The sequence below is a fragment of the Prionailurus viverrinus genome, chromosome E2 (assembly GCF_022837055.1).
Source record: "Prionailurus viverrinus isolate Anna chromosome E2, UM_Priviv_1.0, whole genome shotgun sequence".
Classification (NCBI taxonomy): Eukaryota; Metazoa; Chordata; class Mammalia; order Carnivora; family Felidae; genus Prionailurus; species Prionailurus viverrinus.
Genome location: NC_062575.1, coordinates 53537817 through 53550325, shown reverse-complemented (window position 1 = coordinate 53550325; position 12509 = coordinate 53537817). Strand labels below are relative to the sequence as shown.

The 12509-nt window shown below is 58.8% G+C and overlaps 1 protein-coding gene across 1 annotated transcript in view; it reads right to left on the bottom strand.

The window, feature by feature from the left end:
- GRIN2D (glutamate ionotropic receptor NMDA type subunit 2D) overlaps positions 1 to 12509 on the bottom strand; it is a 37129-nt gene that overhangs the window by 18670 nt on the left and 5950 nt on the right. The window contains exons 3-9 of the mRNA XM_047837137.1: positions 10084 to 10703; positions 5698 to 5812; positions 5129 to 5340; positions 4704 to 4872; positions 4103 to 4256; positions 1593 to 1718; positions 1161 to 1390 (exon numbers count right to left, since the gene is read on the bottom strand). Of these exons, the coding sequence (XP_047693093.1) occupies positions 1161 to 1390; positions 1593 to 1718; positions 4103 to 4256; positions 4704 to 4872; positions 5129 to 5340; positions 5698 to 5812; positions 10084 to 10703 (1626 nt within the window). The remainder of the gene's footprint in view (positions 1 to 1160; positions 1391 to 1592; positions 1719 to 4102; positions 4257 to 4703; positions 4873 to 5128; positions 5341 to 5697; positions 5813 to 10083; positions 10704 to 12509) is intronic.

Below are 12509 nucleotides of genomic sequence, written 5' to 3'. Positions count from 1 at the left end.
AGCCACAGATATGCGTGCATATGTGTCCACGCATGTATACGCCCACATGATCAGGAGTACTATTGGAATCTCTAACAGCCAACATGGCCGGATCATAGTCCGATCAGAAGAGACGCTGGCTCCAGAGTTCCAGAAGGGTCCCAGAGGCCCCTGACGTGCCAGGCATTAACCCTTAACTTGCTGGATCATGGGAGGTCCCAGGGGCAGGCGCTTGGCACAGGGAGGGGGGGTGGGGCTGGAGGCGGTTGCTATGTACCGCTCCGTTCCGAAACAGTTCACTCTTTTAACAACAGACGTAGCCACACAGGTGTGTGTTGGCCCAACGTCAAGTGCGTATACGACCAAAGCAAAGATGCAAACATATTACATGTTCGGAAAAAAAAAAAAAAAAAAAAAGCTGTTGCAATTCACTGAACTGATTTCTCAGCCTTCTAATGGGTCACGATAGGTTCTAACAGGTCAGCTAACCACTCTGGTCTCCAAGCGTGCTCTGTATATCACCAGTCCCCAAACAAACCGTGATCGGTGATGAGGTGAAGTACAGACCTCGAGGGAGGGAGCACTTAAAGCAATTTTTTGGAGGGGAGTTTATTTATGTATGTATTTTTGGAGGAAACTCTACACCCAACATGGGGCTCGAACTCACGACCCCGAGATCAAGAGTCGCGCGTTCTGCCGACTGAGCCCGCCAGGTGCCGTGCCCCCAGAGCGATTGGCCAGAATGATGTTACATCTGTTGAAACTGAGTAAAACTTGGGGTTTGAATGCGGCGCGTCTTGGTTTTTCCATTTTATGTTTCTTTTCTCACAATTCGTTTCTATGGTGTCTTACAAAAACACCGATCTGCACCGGGAAAAGGTCACAGATTAGCCCTTCCTCACGGTTTGAGGGAGGCACTGGTCTAGAATAGCCCATTTGGCATTGCTGCCCCCCACCCCCACCCCAGGACGTTTAGGGACACTCTCCTCCTGGGAACATTTAAATAGAAACACAACCTTTCTCTTCCAGAACGTTCTATTCTACCATTTTGGAACTCTCTCCGGGAAAAGACTCCCAGGAATCCTCCCTGACCTCCCGGCGGCCGAACTCTGACCTGACCTCCCATCCCAGCCAGCTCCCCCTCCCCGCCCCCCCTCCCTCCCCCTTCCCCCGCCACACACCTTTCGGTCACTGAGCCCAGACACGGTGTCCACATACTCCTCCTGGATCATGAAGGCGGCCAGGTTGGCTGTGTAGCTGGCGAGGAAGATGACGGCGAAGAAGGCCCACACCAGCACCATGATTTTGCTGGTGGTCCCCCGGGGGTTCTCCACGGGCACCGAGTTATTAAACACCAGGGCCCAGAGCAGCCAGATGGATTTCCCAATGGTGAAGGTTGAGCCTCCAGGGCCTGCAGGGGGCCAGGAGGGGGACATGGACCCCAAATCCCTTCTACTCCATGAGGGAGCAGAAGGAACTACAATTCCCAGCAGCCCCCAAGGCCTCTTGGCACCTCCAGAGGCCACCACTCTACCCACCCCCCAGGGGCTGCTGGGAAATGTAGTTTCATCTGCGGTCCGGGTGCTCGGAGGTGATGGAGGAAGGGGACTCACGCTTGCCCGTGGCCAGGCTGCGGTTGTAGCCGACGGGACTGAGGTACTCGAAGATGAAAACGGTCACGGCGACCACAGTGAGGCACATGACGAACATCATCACCCACACGGCAGGGCTGTAGGGCTCTGGGGGCAAGGGGGTGTGGGGTCATGACTTGGCCAAGCCAAGGACTGGGGGACCACAGACGTGAGAACATGGTGCATCAGAGATCTGACCCTGTCCTGCTCTGTCCCCTGCCCAGGCTCTCCATCTCAGGGACCGTCTCAGCGCCCATCCAGACCCCTGGGAGACAGTGTCTCTCAAAGACCGCCACCTCAACCTCTTCTGCGGTTTCTGCCACCAAATATAAACGGTCTCCTAAACTGTTTCCTGAGCCTCGAGTCTCCACCTGGCCACCCACCAGGTTTCACACCGAGGCCGACGCCCAGGCCCCCCATCCTGGGAGCCCCGCCATCCATCCAGTCCAACCCCCGCCATTTGCCAGCTGCACACCCTTCCCCCTCCCCCTCACCAGCCACAGCCTGTCCCCCCGACTCCTGCCCCCCAACTCGGCCCCCCTCTCCACTCTCTCAGCCAACAAGCTCAGACCTCATTCTCTCCCCCGGACCATCTCCCCTGTCTGCCCTCTCCAGCCACCACCCCCCTCCCAGGCCCCCGCAGCCCTAGAGGATCCTTCTGCACCCAGAGGTGACCTGGCCTCCCCCCTGCCCATAGCCCTCTGTGGCTCCCCAGCGCCTCCGTGACAAAGTCATCGCCCCTCAGCCTCGCTTCCACGCTCCTTTCCGGCATGATCACTCTCTCAAGAACCCACTGCTTTAACCGGCCAGAACTCACAGTTCCAGAATGAGCCTCGCCCTCTCCGCCTTGCCTCCACCGCTCCCCTGACAGGGCCACCACCCTGACCTACCTACCAGACAAACTCGCATCCGTGTGTCTCCTCCTCACACCGCCCCCGGGAGGTTTCACCGACAATAAACCCAAATCGCCACTTCCCCGAGATTCCTACCAGGTGATCTGACCTCCCTGGGCCAAGCGCAAGCGGCCAGCACTGCCCCTGTCACAGCAGGGTCACCACCCGGACTGTCACTGCGGCATCCGGGAACGCTCTGGTTGCCTCCGCTGGGCAACGTGGTGGCGCACAGGTACGACCTTGTCACTTCCCTGCTGAAGCAGGGGCCCCGTGTGCCTCTCAGGGTGTACCCGCAGGGACCTTGGTGCAAAGAAAAAGCCACGGAGATGTTGTCGGGGGGAAATACACAGAAACGAACCACAAAGGAAGAGCTGTGCTGTCTCCCGGCCTTTCTGCTCCCAGGAGCTTTGCCCAGACTTCAGAGAGCAAGAGAGAACTGACGTGCCCTGCTGCCCTTGGCCTGATGTGCACTTTTCTTGCTGTTGTCTCCCAGTTCGGTCAGTGAGATCCCGACCCGGTGCGCCTCAAGGCCACCAACCCGCTGGGTGTCAGCTTCCCAATCGCATCCCAGGCCTGGTTCCTTCCTTGTCTCACCCTCACTGTCATCTTACCCCACACCCACCACCGCTCTGCACGGACCTCTGCCTTCCCGGGGGGCCTCCGGCCTCCACAGGGCCTCCAGTGGGATGTTTTATAAGCCCAGATCTGATCATATGCCCCCCTCCCCCCCCCACCTATAGTTAAAACCTTGGCCGTCGCAGCAAGAGTGAAACCCCACTCTCCTACCCGAGCCACCAAGGCCCCTGCATCATCCACTCTGTTCCCTCTCGGTCCTCGCCTCCCACCCTCTCACGGCCACCTCCAGCCACACAGGCTTCGCTCCGTTTCCCAAACACTCCACACGCGTCCCCACCTTTGGGGTCTTTGCCCGCTGCTCCCTCTGCCTGGAACCGTTCTCCAGCCAGATCTCCACAGGACCGAGTCACCTCCCTAAAGGGGCCCTCCTGCCCTCCCCCGATGGCACCGACCCTGTACCTCTCCAACTCTTCCCCTGGCTTAGTTTCTCATCCTCTTCATCATCACCTGCAGTGATTTCGTCCCATGGATCCGTTTAAGAGATTATTGTCTGTCTTCCCCACGAGGCCAAGAGCTCTTTAGAGGACAGGGATTTGCGTGCAGCCCCGGAGCCCGGCACATGATAGGTACTCGGTGAACACCGATAAGTGAATCGGGCGCTTACTATGTGCCATTACCAAGCTAATCTCTTTTCCTCATCTCTTATACAGGGGAAGACTTGGGGCTTGTGGGGCCTGAAGCTGATACAATTTGGAGGGGTGTCTTTAAGAAAAAAACCATACAGAATTATGACTCCAAGAATGCAAGGCGCAGGGCCTTGAAGCGAATGTGCCAGAGAAGGTTCCTGAAGCTCCAGTGTCCTGGGCCTCGTGGTAAGATGGCTTCTCCCGTTTTGCAGACTGGGAAACCGAAGCTCAGAAGCCATGCCAACTTGGCCAGTCACACCGCGGGGACAGGCAACAGCAGGATGGGACCCGGGCACGCAGCTGCCCCAGTGTTGCCGTCCCAGGGCCCCGGGCTCACCGAGGAAGGCCGAGGGGGACACGGTGCCATTGCTGCGTGCCACCATCACACTGATGCCCGTCTCCACGAAGGGGACAGAGAAGTCCACGATCTCGGAGCGCTCCTCGTTGATGGTGAGGGAGCCGATGGCCATGTCGGCGCGCTGGTAGAACACCTGGGGTGAGGGCGAGGAAGGGGGTGAAGGAACCCGGCTGGCTCAAGCACATAGAGGAGGATGGTGGGCAAGCCCGGCCCCAGGAGACCAGAGACAGGGGGACAGAGAGGGTTAGGAGAGTGGATGAGGGGGACGCAGAGTGGGGCGCGAAAGGAGGAGGGGAGAGGCGGGGAACGGGAGTGGGAGGAGGTAGCCCCAGGCCCCGGATTTGGGCGGCATCCCCCTCGGCCCCGCCCCTTTCTTTCAGGGTGCCGCCCTCCTGGCCCCGCCCCTTCCACCGTCCCTCCGCGTGGCCCCGCCCCGCGGCCGAGGCGGGTCTTCGGGGGCCGGCCCCGCCCCTTCCGAGCCCGCCTTCCCTCCTTCGGGCCACGCCCCTCCGGCCCCAGGGCTCTGGCGCCTTGGCCCCGCCCCAGCCCGGCTCCTCCCCGGACCGTGTCCCCGCCTCACCTCGCCGATCATGCCGTTCCAGACGCCGTCGATCTTCTTTCCGTGCTTGCCGTTGGTGACCAGGTAGAGGTCGTAGCTGAAGCCGATGGTCTGCGCCAGCCGCTTCAGGATGTCGATGCAGAAGCCCTTGCAGCACCGCTTTTCCGGGCGGGGGGCGTCCGGGGGAGGGCTGCGGGGGAGCGAGCAGGCTTGGGGATGCTGGGGACCCCCCACTTCAGACTCCCCCATGGGGTGAGGGTATGGAGGGAGAGCCAAGCAGCAGCTAAAACTATGGCTAGCGCTTTCTGGGGACACTGAGGCTCGGAGGAGTTCCGCGACTGACCCAAGGTGACTGGGCTGAGTGCCAAGGGAGGAGGGGGCTGGGGCCAGGGCTGCCGGACTTCAAGGGAGTTTGAAACTGGAACTCCTGGAGATCGGGCTGTCACCTGTGGGTGCGGTTGAGCTGGCTCCGGCAGGGCACGGAGTCTCGGATGCAAGTGCCACTAATGGGGTCGGCGGGCTCCACAATGACAAAGGGCCTCTCCTCCAGCGTGGCCACGGTGAGGTGCTGTGTGTCATCCACAGGCTGCAGGAAGCGGCCGTAGCGGGACCACAGCGGGTACTTGAGGCGGAGAGTCTGCTGCTCCCAGCTGCCCACCTTGGCCAAGAGAAGGGGATTCAGGCTTCCTTCCGGGGGTGGAGGGTACTTTCCAGAATGTTCTGCCCATCACGGCTCTCCTTCCTCAGAGCGCAGGCTCCCAGCTCCTTCTCCCTTAGATGCAGGAGTCTGGGCCCCCTGAGAACCCACAGGTCTAGGCTCCCACTCCCCACCCCCACTCCCCCCCACCCCCTGCCAGGACCTAAAAGTCCAGGCTCCTCCCTCCCTCAGAGGCCGGAGTCCAGGACCTCAGCCCTTCTCTCTGCCAGGACCAGGCGTCTGGGTCCCCACGCCCTCTCCCTCAGTGCCCAGGAGTCCAGACCCTCTTCCGTGCCTGAGGTTGGGGCTGGGACTCACCACCTCCCAAGTCCTATCTCTGGTGAGGGAGATGACAACCAGAGAGGGGTTCACCAAGAAGCCATCCTCATTGAAGGAGTAATCCCGGTTGTCCCAGGTAATATTCATGAAGTACCTGCCCAGGAGGAAGGGAGGGGACATGTGGGTACCTGGACTGGCCCTAGGCGGGTGAAGGCAGAGAAAAATCCCTTCTATGGACCAGCCTCAGCCCCTGGCTGGAGTCTCTCCCCCCAGATCCCGAACACCCAAATCTTCTTTTTCTTTGTTCGGTACTCTCTGCTCACTGCCCAGTGCCCCCTGAACAAGGTCCCAGACCCTCCGCCTGAGTTTGAGGTCCTCTTAGAGACCCTGTGTGTTTTGGCCCCACCTGCCTGTGCAGCCGCATCTCTGAACCCTTCCTACCCTCAAATTCTTTCCGCCCTGAGCCCTTGTTGTGCCTCACTAACACTGAATGCAAAGTGTCCCCCAGGGGGGCCTGGGTGGCTCTGTCGGTGAAGCGTCTGACTCTTGATTTCGGCTCAGGTCATGATCTCGCAGTTCGTGGGTTCGAGCCCTGAGTCTGGGCTCTGCACTGGCAGTGAGGAGCCTGCTTGGGATTCTTTCTCTCTGCCCCACCCCTGCTCATGCTCTCTTTCTCAGGAATAAATAAATTTAACAACAACAACAAAGTGTCCCCCAAACGTATCAAGTGGCTTCCTATCTCTAGACCATTGTAGGTGCTGTGCTCTCTGCCTGGAAAATGTTTCTTCTGTCCCTTCTCACCCTGATTGATTCTTATGTCTTCAAGATTCAGCTCAAGTGTCCCTTCCTCTGGGGGAAGCCCCAGAGGGTCTCGGGACTCCCCGTTCACTATGCAATGGTACCTGTACCGTGAACGCCTGCCACAGGGCCTTGGTCACTGCACCAGACCCTCAGTGGCCATCCTCATGCCCCCTGCTCCCCCTGCCCAGGCCATCAGTCCCCAAGTGCCACCTCCCTGCCCCCCTCATCCCTCCTCTCCATCGCCCCAGGCTTCCTGGACCCCTGCCCCATGGCTCCCCAGTGCTCCAGAACAAAGTCCAGCCTCTCCACCTGGCATTCAAGGCCCTTATGGCCTGGCCCCCCTCTCCCTCCCCAGCCTCATCACCCCCAACCCCTAATTCTCCCGCCTTCATCCCCCCCTGAGCTATTGTGGGTCCAGCCACCTGCCTGAGTTTTTCTCCCTTCTGGGCCTTTGTACGATGCTGATCCTTCTGCCTGGAATACTATTTTCTGGTGGACTCCGAGCCGCTCTTAGAATCATATCCACCCCCCCTTAACCTGGCCCAAATGCCCTACATGCGCTTGGCCTCTGTGGGCCTCCCTTATTTTCCTGTGCCCTCAGCACCAGCCACAGTGGCTTCGTTTCAGGCTCCCAAACAGGCAATTCCAGCCCCAGGGCCTCGGCACCGGCTGCTCTCTCTCCCTTCTCTTCACTCAAACCTTGCAACAGTTGGCTCTGTTTTTTTTTTTTGCCTCCAAATTTCACCTCCACAGAAAGACCTTCCCACACGACCTCGCCTGACTTGGAATCCTGGGCATTTCTTATCACGTTCTATCTGTTTCATCACTTGCTGGTATGTTTTCTTCCTTGTCTTGTCTGTTCGCTGTTTTTGTCTCTGCTGTGAGCTGGTGAGCTCTATGAGGGCGGGGACCTTATTCTAATAATACTATGTACTCTTGTGTCTAAGGCAGTGCTTGGCACCCAGAAGACTACGCAGTAAAGGGCTTTTCCATGAATGAGTGAGTTGAGCGATTCAACTGTCAGGTCTCAGCTCAGAGAGCTCCTCGTCTTGGAAACCTCCCTGACTCCATACGCAGACCCCGTGACTGTGCAGCCTCGTTTGGAAGGCTGACTGGGGCCAATGGAATTCTTTCTTTGGGAAGACGTTGGCTGCGAGATTGGGGGCGGGGGGATGGGTGGTAGACAGGATGGGATGAAACGATGGGGGTTAGCAGAGAGCGGAGATTCTGCGTGAGCAGTGGTAAGAAGAGAACCAGAGCGTGGCAAGTCGGGAAGGGGCGGGGGGGGGGGGGCGGGAAGGAGAGGCAGGGACCGAGAGAGTAAGAGGGACACAATCAGAAAGAGATTGGCCTCAATTCCTGGCGTCTGGGCTGCTGTGCGTGTTTATCTTGCCAATAAACCCCCTTTTCCCTCAGGAAAGTTGAATGAGTCTCTGCTCCCTGCAACCCGAAATGTCTTGGCTCAGACAGTAACTCCTGCCGGCGCTCCCACAATGCCCGCGCCACCCCCAGGATTGCAAGCCGCACACCGTGTTGTCATTATCCCCGTCCCTGTCTGCCACCCCTCCAGGACCCTGTGTTCTTTGAACAGAAGTCCATGGGCTTATTCATCTCTTGTGTTCCCAGAGCCCAGCACGAGCCCTCGTTCCCAGCGGGCGCTCAGTAAGTATTTATGAACGAGGGATGCTCTCCTCACCTCCTCGTCCCTGGCTCCTGTTCCCCAAGTCACCAACTTCACGTCACTCCCCCTAGGTTTTCTTCTCCAGCCACCCCTCTTCCTAAGCCCCGCCCACCCCTCTTCCTAGGCTCCACCCACCCCTCTTCCTAGGCTCCACCCACCCCTCTTCCTAGGCTCCACCCACCCCTCTTTTTAAGCCCCACCCACCCCTCTTCCTAAGCCCCACCCACCCCCTCTTCCTAGGCTCCACCCACCCCTCTTTTTAAGCCCCACCCACCCCTCTTCCTAAGCCCCACCCACCCCCTCTTCCTAGGCTCCACCCATCCCCTTTGCCTAAGCTCCCCTCGCCCTCGCTTCAGGATCAGAGGGCTCTCCTTCCACTGGTCTGTCACCAGACTCGTCATTGCCGACACTTCCTGCGGTGGAGACGCTGTTTCCCACCAAACCCTGTCCTCCTCCAGAGTCCACGCTTCCCAGGCCTCCCGGCGGCCAGCGCCCAGCCACGCGCAGGAGGGACCTTCGAACTCTAACAGTTGGCACGGCGCAGGCGCCAGCCAATCAGAACGGCCGTCTCACCAATCTGCATGGACGCCACTGTCGCCAACCAACCAGGCAGCCCCGGGCGCATGACGTCATTCTCGCCAACGGAAAGGATGCCTCGTCCCTGCTGTAGCCCTTGCCCCAAAAAGGAAATCGCTCGCTCCCCACGTCCTCTCTTTCCTCCTTCTCGGGAACTAGAATTCAGACACGCCAAGGACGCAGCTTGGACCCCGCAAAGAAGGGGGGCAGAGCAACAGGGCGGGAGGGTCCTGGGTCCCTGAATGATCACCTGGGACAACAGAGCCTGCGATAGCCTGGAATACTCATGTCTGGATTTTTTTTTTTTTAAGATTTTATTTTACTAATTTTTTTCAAACGTGTATTTATTTTTGAGACACACACACACACACACACACACACACACACACACACACAGAGTCTGAGCAGGCGAGGGGCAGAGGGAGAGGGAGACGCAGAATCCGAAGCAGGCTCCAGGCTCTGAGCTGTCAGCACAGAGCCAGATGCGGGGGCTTGAACCCACGGACCGTGACATCATGACCTGAGCCGAAATCGGACTCCTAACCGCCACCCAGGCGCCCCTTTAAGATTTTATTTTTAAGTGATCTCTACTTCCCACGTGGGGGTCGAACCTACAACCCAGAGATGGAGAGTCGCACTCTTTACCGCCTGAACCAGCCAGGTGCCCCGCATTTCCGGATCGACAGAACAACTTGTACCTCGTTTGGGGCACTGAATCGTTGGGGTCATTTTGTTACTGAAATCCAGCTTATACTCTGGATGCATTCCACCACACCTGAGGCGCCCGCAAGTAGAAGATGTAACTCGGGGCGCCCGAGTGGCTCAGTCGGTTGAGCGTCCAACTGCGGCCCAGGCCGATCGCCACACGATTGCCACGGTTCGTGAGTTCGAGCCCCCGCCTCGGGCTGGCTGCTGTCCGTGCAGAGCCTGCTTCAGCTCTTCTGTCCCCACCCCTCCTCTCTGCCCCTTCCCCGCTCGCGCGCTCTCTCCCAAAAATAAATAAATCCTTAAGATGTATCATTATTTCTATGTACCACAAGGAAAGAAAAACGCATTGCCAATTAAACCGCGAGAAGCCGTCAATCGTCAGGCATATATTGATTTCAGAGACATTACACCGTGAAACAAACAAACAATCGTCTGAAAATCGCGAACTGTTGTAATAACACACTCACTGTGTCTTGGGTGTTTCTTTTCCAAGTTACCTAGTGTAACCCCAGGAAGGAGACCCCACTGTGTCCACTTTACAGAAGAGAACACCGGGGCTCTGAGAGGGGCCGCGACCCGTCCCAGGCTGCTCGGCCGGCGAGCGGGTAGTCCGGCTCTAGAGGCTTCCCACAGCCCTCCTACGGCAACCCCCCGCTCACCTGTGTAGACTCTCCCCGCGGTGGGTGCGGTTCTGGGCACGACAGTCGTGGCCGAGCTCGGGCAGGAAGCCGTAGTCACGCAGCAGAGCCTGGGCGCCTCTGGCCACCACCGCCACGCCGGCCGCCACACGCCGGGCCAGGTCGTCCCGCCAGCCGGCCGAGCGCACTGCAAACAGCCCGGCGGGCAGTGGGGCGCCTCCTGGCAGCAGGGGGGGCTCGCCCGGGGCGCCCGAGCCGCCGCCTCCAGCCAGCTGGGGCCCCACCATGAACCACACGTAGCCAGGCCCGGTGAGGCCCGCCTCCTCCGCGGCCCGGAACACCGGCTCGGCCTCTTCGCGGGCGCAGAAGAGCAGCCGGATCTGGGCGCTGACGCTGCGGAGCTGGGCACCCAGCACGGCCTCGCCCGCTCCGGGGTCGAGCGTCAGGGCCCCGCGGTGCTCCCAGCCCACCATGCTGCCATCCGTCAGCACCTCGATGTAGGACAGGAAGGCCCGGTGGCCGGGGGCGCGCGTGGTCACCGCCGCGAAGGACGTCCAGTCGTACTCCTCCAGCACCTCGAAAATTACCTGGAGCTGCTGCTCTGTGGACGAGCCCAGCTGCAGGAAGGTGGAGCCCTTCTCCTGCGCGGGGAGGAGGGGGATGTCAGGCCCCGGGACGTGCGGAGGCCACAGCTCCCAGCAGTCCCCGAGGGGCCTTCGGTTCCCAGTGGTCAAGAGGGATCTCATCTCCCGGCATCTGACAAGGGCACCCCGGTGGCCTAGCTCTTCACCAGACCCCTCTGCCCGTCTTGCTGGAGCACAGAGCTAGGCCTGGGGTAGGTGTCGCCTCACGACTGAGTTCTAGGCCCATCCGTCAAAGCTCTCCCGCCTCCCCGTGCACCTGACTCTCCTCCCTGCCTGAGCACGGGGGCGGAGGCCCCCAGCAGAGAGCTCTGAGGTCCTAGGGGATTACAGAGCCGCAAGAGGGAGGAGCCTGAGTCCCTGAGACATCCCTTGGAGGAGAGCCCCCTGCGGTCAGGAACACCTGTTTGAGTTTTATACGCGTGAGAAACAGCCTTCTATGGGGCTGAGCCACCGAGACGTGGGGGTTTATCTGTTACAGCAGCTCACATCACCCTAGGACACGCCCGGCATCCAGGGAGGGAACTACAGTCCCCAGCCTCCACCGAGAGGGACTACATCTCCCAGCATGCAACGAGGGTGCCGAAGGTACCGTCACTCCCAGCGGGAAGCAGCTTTGCTGGGTGGATTTGCCCTTCTCTGATTTTTGCCTGCTACCTCCATGACTTTTTTCTTTGTTGGACAGTTCCTCAGTATTCTAAACGCAGTAGTGCCCTTGTCTCCACTTTTTTCGCCGTCCTCCCTCCCTGGCGATCTCATCCAGACCCGCGCATTTAAATACTGTCTCCATAGGGCGCCTGGGTGGCTCAGGCGGTTGTTTGGCTCAGGTCATGATCTTACAGTTCGTGAGTTCAGGCCCCGCCTCAGGCTCAGAGCGTGGAGCCTGCTTTGGATTCTGGCGCGCGCGCGCGCGCGGGCGGGCGCGCGCTCTCAAAACTAAACACTGGAAAAAAAAAAACAAAACAAAACAAAACCAAAAAACTGCCTCCCGTGCTGTCCAATATGGTAGCTGCTGCCCATTTAAATTAATTGAAGTTAAGTAACATTTAGCGCCTTGGCTGCACTAACCACACGTCAAGCTCTCAATAGCACACATGGCTAGTGGCCGACAGACTGGACCGGGCAGATATAGACCATCTTCATCACCGCAGAAAGTTCTACCACCCGGGACGGAACGTTGCTGGCTCCTATACAGTTACCACCTCTCTCGTGGACTTCAGACGGACCTAGCCCCCTTTCTTCTCAACCTCTCCTCTTGGATTTCCCAGAGGCATCTCAAAATTAGCATGTCAACACCAGAATTCTTGATCTTTCCCCCTGGCCTCAAACCCGTTCCCCCTCTTCCTATCCTTATTCACCCAGAGGCTCAGGTCCCAAAGCTAAATTCTCCTTTCCTTCTCTTTCTCTCCTGCCTGACCCAGGCCATTTTCCAGTCTTCTCGGCTCTCCATTCAAAACATAACCCCAGTCATCTGTTCTTCCACAGATGTTCTGGTCTGCCGCCTTATCACAACCCTCGTTGGCCACGTTCTGGCTTAGACAACTATAACAGCTTCCTGACCCCTCTCTGCTAACACTTTTTTTTTTCCCCCCAATCTTCCAGTCCATTCTCCATCCAGCAGCCAGACAGAGTCAATCTTGTCAAAATACCAGTTGGATCAAATCCCTTCTGGGTTGAACACCTTCCAATAATTCTACCTTCTAGTCAAAGCCAAAGTCCTCACTGTGGTCCACAGGCCCTGCGCCAACAGGCCCTCTCTGACCCCCCACCTCCCCGCCACCCCCCACCTCTTTGTTCTTCCTCAAA